Here is a 14,837-nt window from a genome sequence, read left to right as displayed (position 1 = left end):
ACCCCATCTGCTTTGTGGGCAGAAGCAACACACAATGTCTTTGTTCTTTGTTCACACATTAGTAAGGATATAAGAATATCAAAAAGTCAAACCCAAAATTCTCCCTCAGGCTAACAAACAGGCCTATATACTAACACATGCCATCCGGCTGCAGAGTTAGGAAATGCCCAATAGAAAGGCTGGATGGTGCTCAGGGCTGTGTAGTGAATGAGGACCGCACAGGTGGATGGGTCTGCCTCAGTCGCTTCGGAAGTTGACATGCCTAGGATGACATTTGGTTACAGTAACTGACACCCCATCCCCGATAAGTGGGTTCTATCCCCACAGCTCCCCTTGACTTGGGGGGCAGCAATAGCTCAGGGTGCGTGGCGGACTTCAGTTTCAGAGGAGCTTTAAACCTTTATTTTGTAAAAAACATATGTAAACCCCCCCCCCAAAGTGCAGAATATCAAATGTGAGCCCTGAATTGCTTATGTTTAATAAAAATGAATTGCAGTGGCGATTTTTCACTGTATTGTCTCACTTTTCTTTGTCCCCCTTTTGTAAAGAAATCTCAAGCACCCTGGGACAGGCCCTGTCCTTTGGTCACATTGTTGCTCCTCGTGCTGATTATCAGTTATACGTTGGGAGAGTTTGTCTAGACAGCATTTCATAACCATAACTGAACGTTTGGGTGCCAAGCTGAACCTGACAGCCTTGACGATTGAACCTGACACAGCATGAGAACCCAACATAGACTCACCGAATACCTGTGCAGCCAAGGCGACAGTTCTCTGAGCTGGGAAAGAGGAGAACAGGAGTTGAAACCTCCCCTCTTCAGAGCGGTGTTTAAATTCCTGTGAACCTCACTGCCTTATTTTTCACTACAGCCAGGACCACCAACCTAGAAAGCAGTCAGGGGAGACCTGCTGAACATTCCCCACCCTTTTCATTTGATAAATGAGTTAATAGAGAGCTAATGCGAGGTCCCCACAGACCCAGCTCTCTAATATGACAACCCCCATTCTTATCCACCGCACCGCACCGCTTTTCAGAACGGCTAAGCCAGTTTTGGTTACCCTATATGTAACCACTAAAAAAACCACACTTCTCTCCCAGAGTGAAGGACAGAATCCAGGGTCCCTAATCCCCCTTCTGCTCGTGCTGACTAGTAAACAGCTGTGTTACCCACAGGGAAAGTGTGTGTCAACTCTTCCTCCAGTGGCTGGTCTAGAATGGGGCCAACATCTGTTCCTGTGGTTCAAATGTTAAGGCCCTGAGCTGCCAATGAGAAGGCTGAATGGTCAAACTGTGCTGCTTACCCTTGTGGGGGGATGACAGGGCTCTGGTGAGGAACTCTTAGGGTATGTCTGTGCTGCAAAGCAAAGGTGTCGTGGTAGGCAGACCCCTGTTAGCTTTTGTCTAGCTAGCCCAGAGAACAACAGCTGTGCTGATGGGGTAGCACAGGCTAGTAATCAGAGTACAAGTCCTCCAGGGATCCTGGGTACAAACTCTGGTTGCTAGCCCTGTTGCCAACATCTATACAGCTATTGTTACCCATGCTAGCTAGATTAAAGCTAACCCTAGTATGTCTACCTGTGCTACGCTCACACCTTTGCTTGCAGCGGAGACATACCCTTGCAACAAGTTTTATACTTGGGGGGCGGGGGGATAATCTGTAAATTGTGGTGAGACTCACCAGTTGCACATTTTGCTTGTTGTAATCCACAGGTGAGTGTGAGTGTTGTTCCCTCCCCCCTCCCCCCGGTGCCCAATACACCACGGAGGTGAATCTGTGACAGCTCTGCCTCAAAGCTGGCACAAGCTGTAAATATGCATGTTGTGAGCTCTGGAGATCATCAGCTCAGTCCCAGAACTACCCTCATTAGCTGGCAGCTGCCTCCTGTATAATGTGACAGCTGGAGTCTCCTACCACCCACAATATAACAACACTTCTGAAGAGCTCAGTGTGTGCACACGACTCTCTTCACACTCACTGTAGTGCCGGTCAGGGCCCTGCAATCGCTGAGAGGCATATGTAGTAGGTCTGTCCTTCCCAGGGTGTTCCTGGGTAAGAACTGCCACCAAAACCCTGTGCTTGCCCACAGGGTACAACTTAAAGTCCTGATCGGAAGATGGGACTGCCAAGACCAGGGCTCTTGCGAACTGATCTTTAAGGGCATTCATTGTGCACGCGAGAGAGAGAGTGTGTGTGTGTGTGTCCAGGACCACTCCCGGGATTTGCACAACAGGTCCTGCAATGGGGCAGCCAGCTCCACATAGTCTGGGATGAATTCTCTGCAAAATCCTGTCATGGCAATAGGGGTGGGTAAGGATAGTAGCACCCTAACCTTATCCTGCTCTAGGGATCTATCTCCTGCCTCCAGTGTGACACCCAAAAACACACCCTTTTGCTGCACCAGTTGGAATTTAGTGGGAATAACCTTTAAACCAGCCTCCAGTAAACGTGTAAGTACTTCCCTCAGGGCCAGCAAGCAGTTCTCCCTGTTGCTGGTGTGAATAATAATGTCATCCACATCCCGTACAACATGATCAGCCCAGGCCAAACCTTCAGCTGCCTGTTTCATGTGGGTATGGAAAATGGCTGGGCTATTATGGAATCCCCGTGGAAGCACTGGCCAGGCAAACATGCTCTTTCTCAAAAGTAAAGGCAAATGTATACCATGAATCCCATGTACAGTAACTCCTCACTTAAAGTCGTCGCAGTTAACGTCGTTTCGTTGTTACATTGCTGATCGATTACAGAACATGCTCGTTTAAAGTTGTGCAATGCCCCTTATAACGTTGTTTGGCAGCCGCCTGCTTTGTCCACTGCTTGCAGGAAGAGCAGCCCGTTGGAGCAAGCTGGTGGGGGCTTGGAACCAGGGTGGACCGGCAGCCCCCCATCAGCTCCCCCCTCCCTAAGTTCCTTGTGTGGCAGCTGCCCAGCAGGCTATCAATTGCTGGGCAGTTGAGCTGTCCCTCCCCACACTGCCACGTGCTGTTCCTGCCCTCTGCCTTGGAGCTGCTCCCTGAAGCCTCCTGCTTTCTGTGCAAGGGAGGGGAAGTGGGGGGCTAATGTCAAGGTGTCCCCACTCCCCTGCTCCTGCCCCCCCTGCTTACCCCATCAGGCCATCTCCACAGAGCGGGGGACACACGACAGGGCTCAGAACGGAGGGAGCTTGCTGGTAGCAGCTGCTGTCTCAATTTGCCGATCTACTTAAAAAGGCAATGTACTTAGAGTGGGATCAGCGTACTTAAAGGGGCAATGTGCATCTCTCTCTCACACACACACACGGTGTGTGTCTCTGTCTGCCATCCTGTCTCCACTCCCTCCATTTGTGCTGCCTTGTAGAGTGTGAGGCTACATTAACAACGTGTTAACCCTTGAGGACTGGGCCTTACTTTAGCAGTAAGGCATTCCCTGGGAAATATCCCACCCTCTGACTCCACCACCTCAACCAAGCTTCACAATCATCATTGCTGTGTACAGTATTAAATTGTTTGTTTAAAACTTATACTGTGTTTATATAGCCTTTTGTCCGGTGAAAATAATTTCCCTGGGACCTAACCCCCACTATTTCCATTAATTCTTATGGAGAAATTGGATTTGTTTAACATCGTTTCGCTTAACGTCTCATTTTTCAGGAACAGAACGACAACGTTACGCGAGGAGTTACTGTACAGGCAGACTTCAAAACCCATTATAGATATCTAGTGCTGGAAACCACTTTGAACCACTAACAACTCTTGCCATCATCTCAGGGTACGTCAGTGCAGGTTTTATCCTCACTCACACCAGTTTCTTGTAGCTTTAGGGTTACTTTATCCTCTCCTCCACCCCCCGCTCAAAAAAACCCAACCCACCAGGATTACGCTGCTATTTTTTACACATGCCCACAACACTACTTATGCTGAGCTACAAAACGGTTGAATCACAGCAAGCTTGTGTCAGGCCTAAATATACTTTTGCTCCCAACACTTACAAACTGTGATCAAGTCACTCCTTAACCTTCTCTTTCTTCAATGAAATAGATTAATCTCCTTGAGTCTATCACTATGAGGTACGTTTTCTAGTCCTTTAATTATTCTCCTGGCTCTTCTCTGAAGCCGTTCCAATTTATCAACATCCTTCTTGAATTGTGGACACCAGAACAGGACACGGGATTCCAGTGGAAGTTGCACCACTGCCAACAAAGAGCTAAAATAACCTCTCTGCTCCAGCTGGAATTTAGTCTCCTATTTATGCATTCAAGAATCACATTAGTCCTTTTGGCCACAGCGTCGCACTGGCAGCTCACGTTCAGCTGATTATCCACCACGATCCCCAAATCTTTTTCAGAGTCACTGCTTCCCAGGATGGAGTCCTGCATCGTGTCAGTATGGCCTACATCCTTGGTTCCTAGCTGCATACATTTGCATTTAGTTGTATTAAAATGTGTATTGTTTGCTTGGGCCCAGCTTACCAAGTGATCCAAACTGCTGTGCATTAGTGACCTGTACTCTTTGTTATTTAGCAATCCCCGCCCCCACAATCTTTGTATCATCTGCAACATGATCAGTAATGATTTTATGTTTTCTTTCAGGTCATTGATAAAAATCATAAAAGTAGCATAGAATATACATGAGAAGAAATGGAGGATAGCGAGAAGTGATCCCTGTGGGACCTCATTAGAAACACACCTGTTTGATGATGATTTCCTGTTTATAAGTACATTGTGAAACCTGTTAGTTAGCCAGTTTTTAATTTATTCAATGTGTTCCATATTAATGTTGGATTGTTCTAGTTCTTTAAGCAAAATGTTGTGTGGTACCAGGTCAAATGCCTTACATCAACACTATTATCTTTATTAACCAAACTTGTCGTCTCTTCCAAAAAGATATCAAGTTAGTTTGACAGCCTCTATTTTCCATAAACTCATGTTGATCGGCATAAATTATATTATCTTCCTTTAATTCTTTATTAATTAATTCCCGTATCAACCATTCCAGTATTTTGGTGCTCCTGTCCTTAATCATTCCTTTTGCTAAAGACACTAGAGAGGCATGACTGAACAGGGATGGTCTAGACAGTAGCTGGTCCTGCCATGAGGGCAGGGGACTGGACTCGACGACCTCTCGAGGTCCCTTCCCGTCCTAGAATCTATGAATATCCTAACCTTGCTGCTCCCCACAATACAAATAATATTATACCAGCTGTCACATCTGGAGTCAACCTGGACCCTTCTACTGCAGAGGAGTCAGAGACCTTCTCTATCTCCCTTCACAGTTTCTGGGACGTTATTACTCTCCTCTGTGATCCCAGCACAATATTTCCTTTTGCTGCGGGTTACTACATTAATATCCGTAGATATATGCCAAATATCATTCCTAACTATCATTTCAACGGGAATATTGTCCACCACCCCTACAATCAAATCACCTTCTACACCTTCCACTCCACGTGCACTTTCGCTAAAAGTACAGGAATCCTAGATCCTCCCACTACCATAAGCTCTCCCATTAGGCCCGGTAACATGTCGCTCTCTTGGATCACACTCCGCGGAACCAGAGAAATCTGTACACCAGAGTCTCTCCACTCTATGCGCTCTCTCTTATTGATCTTGACAACCATCACAAATTCCATATTTGGCTTTGCAGGGCCAGTGCCCACAAAACTCATCAAGCAAACCGCAGGTGCCTCTGGGGCTTCTGTGCTGATGACAGCTGCATTGACATGGATTGGCTGGGGCTAAATTTCTTTCAGCTTAGGGCACTGATTTTTCAGGTGCTCGGTAGAGAGACGCTGGTAACACCTTCTTGGGCCCTCCCCTTTCACAGGCCATCTCTGACGAGGATTACCAGGAGAGGAATGATTCTGGAGGACTGAGTGCTTAGGCTCCTAACCACTCTCCTTTTTCCCAGGGGTAAAACAGGATCCCCCTTTAGACTGGGTTTGTACCCCTCCTTCTGTGGCTTGTGCTCAAGGGACATCTGGGCTTACACAAAGGCATCAGCCAGCGTAGCCATCTCTGCTACAGATTTTACAGATTTAAACCACAAGCAATTTTTTACATCATCAGTGCACATACTCAAGAAATGTTCTTGAGCAATGAGATCCAGCAATCGGTCATAATCCTCAGCCCCTTTTCCTTTTACCCATTTTCTTATTAGGTCACACATCTTATAAACATATTTACTCTGACTCATGCCAGCACTCCTTTTAAGCTCTCTAAATGTCACCCTATACACTTCAGGAGTAATTTGGAACCTTCGTCCAACAGTTTCCTCAAATTTAGAAGATATTAAAGCTTCCCGAATTGGCATTTCATTAAATACATTCAAAGCTTTACCAGACAGTTTGCAACCAGTGTGGGGACTTTCTTGTCCTCGGGAATCTTATGAACTTCACATAGCTTTTCAAAAGTGGCGAAATACTCTTCAATGCAATCTGCTCTCTTTGGAAGCAGGACACAGCTGGTCCCAGCTGTGGATTCCTTCAGTGGAGGGAGATGTCAGTGACTATGGGATCTTTCCATGTTTTTCTAAGAGTTCCAGATTGTATTTTCTCTCTTTCTCCTCTGCCTCTTTGTCCCTTAGCTCCCTGGCTCATTTATGGGCTTCACCATCCTTTCCTTTAGCTCCGTGGCTCTTCTATGGATGGCTTCTTCTCTTTCTTCTTTTGGCTTTTCAGCTTCCAGCACAGCAGCTGTTTCTTTCGGTCTCATTTCTGCCTGCCACATCTGGTACCGGTGTTCTCTCTCCTTTTCTGCTGCCTCCAATCTGGCCAGCTCTAACTTTGCCGTTGTGCCACTGCCGCTCATTTTTATGCTTCACTGTTTTTATTTCCCTCACCCGAAATAAGCAAACAGAAAACAACAAACTGGAGCCCTTCTTTGACTGTCTCCAGCCACCCCATTGGAGACTGAGTTTTCAAATGATACCTCACAAGGGGTGAACATAGGGGTACAGACTGTCACAATTATCCACAGACCAACAGCAATAATTCATGGGTAAGGTTGGAAGTAAGTCATCAGTTAGTCTTTTTACAAGAAGGGTAATGATGAAAAATGGAAATATGGTAATGGAAAAAGACTGAAATATTTCTTGACAGAGAAAGGAATTGATTTGACAATTCCTTAACTGTATATTTCCCAGGTTCTAAGGCACTCTGCTGGTTTTAAAAAAAATGGGATTAGAACAACCTTAATTGAACATAAAGTCTAATGAAAGATATTCCATCACCCACCTTTCTCTCTAATGTTCTGGGATCAACACAGCTATAATTACACTGCATACTATAACTCCCACTGGTCTCAACTGCCGGGCTGGAGCAGAGAGAAAGGTGGTCACTAAGATAGACAGGGCTCGAAACACAGACGCTTTAGCAGGAATAACCAAAATCTGCATTGCAGGAACTGCTGCATATGGAATGCAGATGCAATACACTCTGAATGCAAGACACTGCTAAGTAACCAGCCACCCTTCCTGGAGGGCCTGGATAACAGTCAAAAAGTTCTTCTAAAGGAACCGTGACCATCTACTTGCCAAGCAAAGATGAATGAAAGCTCTCTTGGTCACTGCTGCTTACCTGGCCATCCAGAAACAGACAAAGAAGTGGTAGGACTCCTGTGCTACAAATTGTAAATGTTCCCCATTGATGGATGATGCTAAAAGTCCCAGCTGCATGAGTGACTTTGTGTGGTTCACAGTTTCAATCAAATTGTCTGCAATAGCCCACCCGAAACATAGGCTGCCAGAGGCATTGCCTGTGTCCACCACAATATCACAAGTCCTTTGGTCACCTGTTTATGCTCTATCTTTATGCAAATACAGTATGGAATATGGTCACCTAGGTAGGCGGTGAGTTTTAATAAGGCTGACATTAGGGAAAGAGGATTTCATCTTAGGCTAAAAGATTTTCAGTCCAATTTTATATATTCTAGAGTACGATTGGATTGCTTTCGCAAGGGATTAACTCACCGTGCATACTGGGGTCCTGTGGAGTCATACCACTGACTGGAGGCCGTAATGTCTTCGTCTCGGATGGTCCCTTCATGCATCCCCAAAGGGTATCGGCATGTTGCTGGAGGGGGAACAGGAGCAGGTTAAACATCACTACCAGACTTTTAATTTGAAGCGCAAGACAATTTTGGTTTGTGGGTTTGTTTTGTGGTTTTGCATTTGGGCTTTAGTTTGTGGTAGATGGCCGGCCTGTGTTGGAAAGTTGTACTACAGCTTTTGTACTGCAATCCCGTGCAGGTATACTTTGAAAACATTAAGAGGAAACAGCTACTCAAAGGTGGCAATTTTAATGAGGTCTCAGATGTACAATTCATGCAACTGCACCAAGCCAGCAGAACCCAGTAGCTATGTATCTTGCATCATGTATGATTTTTTGATGCACTCATAAACAAAAGGATATAGTCCACCATTGTGCTCACAAACCCTCTCCCTGCAAACCCATGATGTGGCCACCCAAGGCATCCCGTATTGTCCTGTCTCTCCTGGACCTAGCTGCACTGTCTGGCTGCTTGTGCCGGGCTAGCGCCGTCATTGCCCCAGTCCTGGCGAAAGCACTCCCTACACACGTCACACAGTGCACCGGACGCCACTGGAATGGATGACATTATACGCACTGGCACCCAAACAGCTTGGTAAGCAGCACCATCTTGCCTTCAGTTGGCCAAAGGCACCGTCTTGTTCCCGCTCAAGGTGTAATTACACCTTCTGCCACGTGCTCTTACATCATGGCTTCATGAGGCAGGGGAGTAGACGATAGGGTGGATCTCCCAAAATAACACTGGGCAAAGACACCCCGCTGATATCCCCATTGTTAAGTGGACATCAAGTCCCAGTCTGTCCAATTCGAAAATGACGGCACTCCAGAATACTCGGCCATCTTGCATTCTGCCATTGCATCCCACGTTGGTGTTCATGAACCTCCTTCTAGGGTTGACTATGGTCAGCATAATAAATATCCTTTCCAGTTTATAGACTCGTGTACATCTGAGGGGTGGGGACAGACAATGAGCACATGTGCCATTGATGGCCCCGGTTCAGTTTGGGAAGCTATTCACTCAAAGACAGCTATTATTTCGGGGACATTTACGACTTCACTGCCCATAGATGAACCACAGAATTGTAGGACTGGAAGGGACCTCAAGAGGTCATCTAGTCCAGTTCCCTGCACTCATGGCAGGACTAAGTATTATTTAGACCATCCCTACAACAATAATTGTCTGGCAAACATCCTACACAATAGAATCAACATTTGACTTGCCAATGTCTGGACTGGGCTATCAGGGGGTCTGCAGATTACAAGTGAGGGTCATCAGCAGAGCTGTATATGTGGTAGAGCACAGGACCTGACTAGTGGGGAGCTCTGTGTCAGGACTGGGGGGCACTGGCAGAGCTGGGGGGTGGGGGAAAGCCCAGGGCTGGGAGAGCGGAGGAGCTTCAGGTTGGATTGAGGGGCACTAGCAGAGCTGTGTGTGCATGCAGCGGTAAGTAGCCAAAGATTCTAATAGCAGGCAGAGACAGATTCAGCTTATCAGGACTATGACCCTGTGCATAGGGTGCCAGCTCCTGGAGTCCTGTGATTAGCCCTGAGGAGGGCAGCTGCCCTGTGCACCTCAATAGGGTGTTAACCCCACCCAGCAGAGGGCTCTGGGTGTGACCCTTCATCCTGGGTAAGTATTGCCTCCCATACCCACTGCCGTTCCTGCCTCTCCAGGGGGAACAGGTTTCCAAATGCTGCTTCTGAGGCAGGAGAGGAGCCCAACTGCTACCCCACTCCAAGTTGGGGGTGGGGCCACCACATGGGGCCTCATGTCAAGGTGTGTCATGGGCCCCAGGTTGCTTTACTCTGGCCCTGGCTACAGGCCAACATGGTCCCGGAGCTGGGGCTGCGCTGGGGCTCAGAGGAGTGGAGAGGGACCAGAGCAGGGACAGAATAGGACACTCGCTGGGGGCTCCAAAGAAATAATGTTAGAGGCAGAGAGTCCATCAGGCCCCTCCAGGACAGACCTGCCCCCTCGTACATGCCCGGGGGGTTGGCCAAGACATGGCCCAGTGTCACGCTGGGGCTGGTTACGGACAATCCCACAGACCAACACACCTCATTACCGGGACTTTCTCTGACCTTCAACTAACACCTTCCTCTTTCTGCACCATGTCCCACCCCTCTCACTTACAGCCTATGACCTGCCCCATGGGACCCCGTCCCCCTCTGCTATCCAAAGGCCTGTGTCCCTCTGCCCTGGGACTGGACCAAGCACTGAGCCAAGCTGAGCCCAACCTCTCCTCCTGCATCAGCCCCTCCAGACTCCACTCCTCCTGGCTGCAGCTCTCTTGCTCTCCCGCCTGCCTGTATCTGGCGATTAACTGCCTGAAATGAGCCCAGGACCCCAGAGCCGGCCTGACACTTGCCTGTCATTACTCATCCCGTGCCCATGTGGCTCCTGGTGGCAGCAGGATCGCCAGTGCTGAGACAGGCTCACTGGTTGCAGACCCACCGGGAGGGCAGGACGGGAATACGTCCATGCGCCAGTGTGGAGCTGGGATTCCCATCTGCACGCTGGGAAGGCTGGGCGCCTGGCACCATGTTTGTAACTTCATACAAATGGGTCCCGTGTAAGATGGAAAACAACGGGGGAAATGAAAACACACAAGGCAGGAGATTAGGGTCCTCCCCACGCTTGGTGGCTCCCTACCGGGGTTGACTTCGGCACTGGATGGCTCCGGCAGGGCAGCCAGGAGCAGCATGCAGAGGATCATGGTGGGCAGTGGGAGGCGCTGCACCGGGTCAGTCGGGCGTGAGTCCTTCACAGCCAGCAGCTGCCATCTACATTTCTGAAAGACAAAGCAAAAGAGGGGAGATCAAAGTCCTCTAGTCAGGGCCCCTTGTGGAGCTGCAGACGCGCAGCACTGAGCCATGGCGCAATGAGCCACAACACCCTGCACACGGCTGCTAGTGTTGACTCTGGAGCTGTTCAACGCTGTGGGAAGTTCACTGTCTCCCAGCAGAGCGGCCCTGCGTATTGTGCACAGCGGCCAGGGCCGGCTCTAGGCACCAGCGCTCCAAGCATGTGCTTGGGGCAGCACTTTCCAAGGGGCGGCGCTTTCCAAGGGGCGGCGCTCCAGCCCCCTCCCCCCCGCTTTTTTTTTTTTTTGCCTGGGGCGCACAAAGCCGGGAGCCGGCGCTGAACCAAGATGTTCCCTGTCAGCTGAGGCTTTCAGGCTGAGCTGGAACTGACGCTGCAGTTCTGGCTTCAGTAGCTAGATGGCGCTCACGGCAGCCGGAGTTGCACAGGCTGGACTGAGCCGGAACATCATCCCCGGAGCTGAGCCCGGGCTGCGGCTGGGAGAGGGGCTCAGCTCCGGGGCATGATGCTCTGGCTCTCCAGGGTGTGTGAGGAGCCGGGGAGAGAGGGAAGTGGGGCCCGGGATGCCGGGAGGGGTCCTGCTGCCGCTGCTGCTCTGCTCTGAGTCTCCCCAGGGCGGCGTTTCCCCGCCCGAGGGGGCTGTGCAGGGCGCCGCCGGGCTGGGCAGAGGACGCGGATCCCAGCTAACGCTGACAGGGCGAGTGGCTGGGCAGCCCAAGCTGCCAGGGAACTGCCGCCACCACCTCCTGCCTCCTGCATCTGAAGAAGTGAGGTTCTTACCCACGAAAGCTTATGCTCCCAATACTTCTGTTAGTCTTAAAGGTGCCACAGGACCCTCTGTTGCTTTTTACAGATTCAGACTAACACAGCTACCCCTCTGATACTTGACTGCAAGTGTAAACAGGGATTGCTGTGGTGAACAAGGTTGTCACGTTTGGGGGAAGGAGCCCAGGGCTGGGGCGGCAGGGGGTGGGGGGGGGGAGCCCAAGGCTGGGGTGGGGGGCAGCCAAAATTTTTTTGCTTGGGGCGGCAAAAAACCTAGAGCCGGCCCTGAGACAGCAGCACACCAGTATCACTTTCAGATAAACCCTGGCCGGTCACACGTTAAGAGCTCCAATGCAAAGTCATTTCTGCCCCTGTTTATTCACTCCCCTCCTTTAAAACACAGTGATCACAGAGCTGCCCAGACACCTCCTTACGGCAAAGCACACAGGGTCACTTTCAAAGCATGCCTCCGCAAACCCTTCCCGGATCTCTGCACTTCTGGGGTGAGGACACATGGGGGCAGAATGATTGCACCCGGACACAAGCACCTTGCTTTGTGGGCCCTGTGCTCCAGGGTCAGGCACCGTGTCAGGGCTGTGCTAGGAGTGACTGTGGGCAGCGAGCAGCAGCATGGGATTTAGTGACTAGCTGGGCATGTAAAGCCTCATAGTTAGCACCATCCGCTCTCCCTGCCACCAGCAGCTACCGAGTGACTTGTGTAACCGAGCTGGGCAAATCCCTATCACTCCGGCTGCCTCTGCATTTCTCTTGGAACAGGCCTTTCCCCCTTGCTCGTAACCTTCTCAGACTCGTACCCTCTGGGAGAGCGTTTCCCGGGTCTATTCTGCACCTAATGGTCAGTTTCTTTACAGTGGAACAAAAGCATGTTTCTGTTTTCGAGTGTGTCCGTTCCGTCCTTCCTAAAACCCTGCTGCCCTCGCCCAACAGCAATTTGGGGTAGCGAGACAGTGCGGAAGGGTTAAAGTGCATGCTTTTCACACGCACACACATCCTAATGATTGCCAGTTTTTTACTAACAATCTGACAGTGCTCTATTTGTGCCCCGGGATGTTTCTCTCTGGAGACATATCTGAAATAGGGCAGACCCCTGCCTCATTCAGGGCACGCAAGACAGCACTCACTTTGCAAGGGTTCTGTGAGAGCTCTTGTCTTGCTGAGCATATCCTGCAGGAATGCCACCCAGCAAACCGTTCCGTAAGAAAAAGTGCCATTGCTTCCTAGCTGCTGGGGTTTTTTTAAACTAGGAAATGCCACAGAAATCTACCTTAAAAGAACAGTAAGATTATACAGTGCAGCACTCAAAAGTTCGAGTCACATTCACCAGCCTAACCTCAACCTCTGCCCCTTGTGCACATGCATTATGACTCAGGCATTCATTACAGGATCATGTGGTATTTCTGATGCAGAACCCTGCCCCGCTAGTTACAGCACTCAGGCTGTATGGGGAAAGATGATACAATGATAACAAAAGACAGCTGCCGGGTTCACTGCATCCCATTCAGCCAGGGCCCTGGGTAGGGTTCGGAGGCATGGGTGACCATGTGACTGAAGCCACATGGCAATGCAGACAGGAACCGGTGCTTGTTCTGCCCTGACTTTTAAGTGCTGCACTTTGCAAAGGAACCTCTGAAAGCTCACGTTCCATACAGAGAGACACAGAAATGAAACACTGAACTGCCAGCCAGAGGGCCCTGGCAATACTTACACGTCCCACAGAGGAAGTATAACAGAGAGAGAGTTCGACAATCCCATTCCAGAAGGAGCCCTTTAGTAAACACAGCGCTGCCGACTGCACTCGTCCGACTGCAAACACGTGGCCATTGCTGACCCTTCCTCGCATGGGGGCCCTGGAGGATGGTGCACGCCCACCTGCTCTGTGGGCCAGCAGGGAGACATGGCTCTGCCTCCTCCCTGCCCCCTTAGGGAGGCTGGTGACTGCAGCTGACCCTGTCAGACCAGGCACAGAGCAGGGGGAGACAAAGGAAACCCAAGAGGCAATAATGCTGGTATGTGCTCCGTGCCTTCCTTTCGCTAAGGATGCTGTCCTGCCCAATGCCAATGTGACTGGAGGGCACTGGTTGATCAAATACATCCCTCTGAAAGACGAGCCTGATCACACCAAAATCCAGTGTCAATAAAGATACATGGGGCCATTATTGGCCCAGCAACCAGAGTGTAAAGATATGTACGTTCCCAGATGCTACCCCACATATCGGAGATTACAGGCGATAATGAGCAATATTAGTTTGTATCAGGAGAAACGGTGTGTGGCAGCTTTAGGATCATGCACTGAGCCTCAAATGTGGTGTTTTCTGCCATTTAAATGCTTCGGTGCATGTCCAGTTAGCAAAGTGTAGCCTGCCAGGCGCTTACCTAGGTCCCTGGGTCTCCGTATGCTGGTAGTTCGGGAGAGAGCCAAGGGCAGACTCAGAGTCTGCTAGGCCACCCTGCGGGAGAGAGGAGAGACACTATTTAGACCAGAGCGACAGGGGACCTGTCAGCTGGGGGAGGATGGCCAGGAGCCAGCACGGCTACCAGCCCCCTGCTCAGAGGAGGGGCAGCCTCTGAGCGTAAGGAGGGGGGCAGAGCCAAGTGACTGACAAGCGAAAGCCTGGGAGAAGAGCAGCCCTGACCCATAGGAAGTGAGCTGCCCACCTCCGGGGAGCACTGGAGGGGAGAGAAGCCAGTCTGAAGCCAGCCACTGAAAGGGCATGGCTGGCTGTGGGTGAGCTGGTGAGTCCCAGGGTACATGCAGGGTCCCCCTGAGAAAGAGCCTCTGCCTGCAACACCTCTCAGCTTGGTCCTTTCCCTCCTCGAGGTGACTCCCAAGCCAGGCTGAGTTAGTTCTCCAGTTCCCTAGAGAAATCAGTCATGACACGGCACCACCGCTCTGGCTGCTGGGCCAGGGCTGCCACCTGCTGGGTGTGTGTCTAAGCGCTATGGTAGGAGACTAACGTTAGGATCTGTTGAGTTTAGTAACCCGCACCCCTTTGTGGTGAGCAGAACTCCTGGGACTGGACGCACCAGACTCCTGCATGAAGAGGATGCCTGTCAGCAGCGATCGGAGGTGGCCAGAGCCACCTCTGAACCTGAGGAGCACTCACAGAGCTGCGAGTGCTCCATCTTTTAGAGGGTCAGGGAAACTGGGAGACTCCTCAAGCCAGTGGTAAGGGTTTGGGGATTTTCTTACCTGCTGCCTACTAAACC

At 50.3% G+C, this 14,837-nt stretch overlaps 1 protein-coding gene across 6 annotated transcripts in view; it reads right to left on the bottom strand.

Moving 5' to 3' along the window:
* Window positions 1-14,837, bottom strand: part of LOC101941056 (discoidin domain-containing receptor 2-like) — a 147,374-nt gene that overhangs the window by 62,099 nt on the left and 70,438 nt on the right. The window contains exons 2-4 of one of the 6 annotated variants that reach the window (XM_065572182.1): window positions 14,004-14,077; window positions 10,674-10,812; window positions 7,942-8,044 (exon numbers count right to left, since the gene is read on the bottom strand). In XM_065572182.1, coding sequence (XP_065428254.1) covers window positions 7,942-8,044; window positions 10,674-10,737 — 167 coding nt within the window. In that variant the 5' untranslated portion in view covers window positions 10,738-10,812; window positions 14,004-14,077. Of the gene's footprint in view, window positions 1-7,941; window positions 8,045-10,673; window positions 10,813-13,335; window positions 13,540-14,003; window positions 14,078-14,837 lie in introns of those variants that run through there. The other 5 variants (XM_065572184.1, XM_065572181.1, XM_065572185.1 and 2 more) reach the window with 5 other exon arrangements.

Source organism: Chrysemys picta, chromosome 18, assembly GCF_011386835.1.
Source record: "Chrysemys picta bellii isolate R12L10 chromosome 18, ASM1138683v2, whole genome shotgun sequence".
NCBI lineage: Eukaryota > Metazoa > Chordata > Testudines > Emydidae > Chrysemys > Chrysemys picta.
The sequence above is the reverse complement of the archived record's forward strand: the minus strand, read 5'-3'. Positions and strand labels throughout refer to the sequence as shown.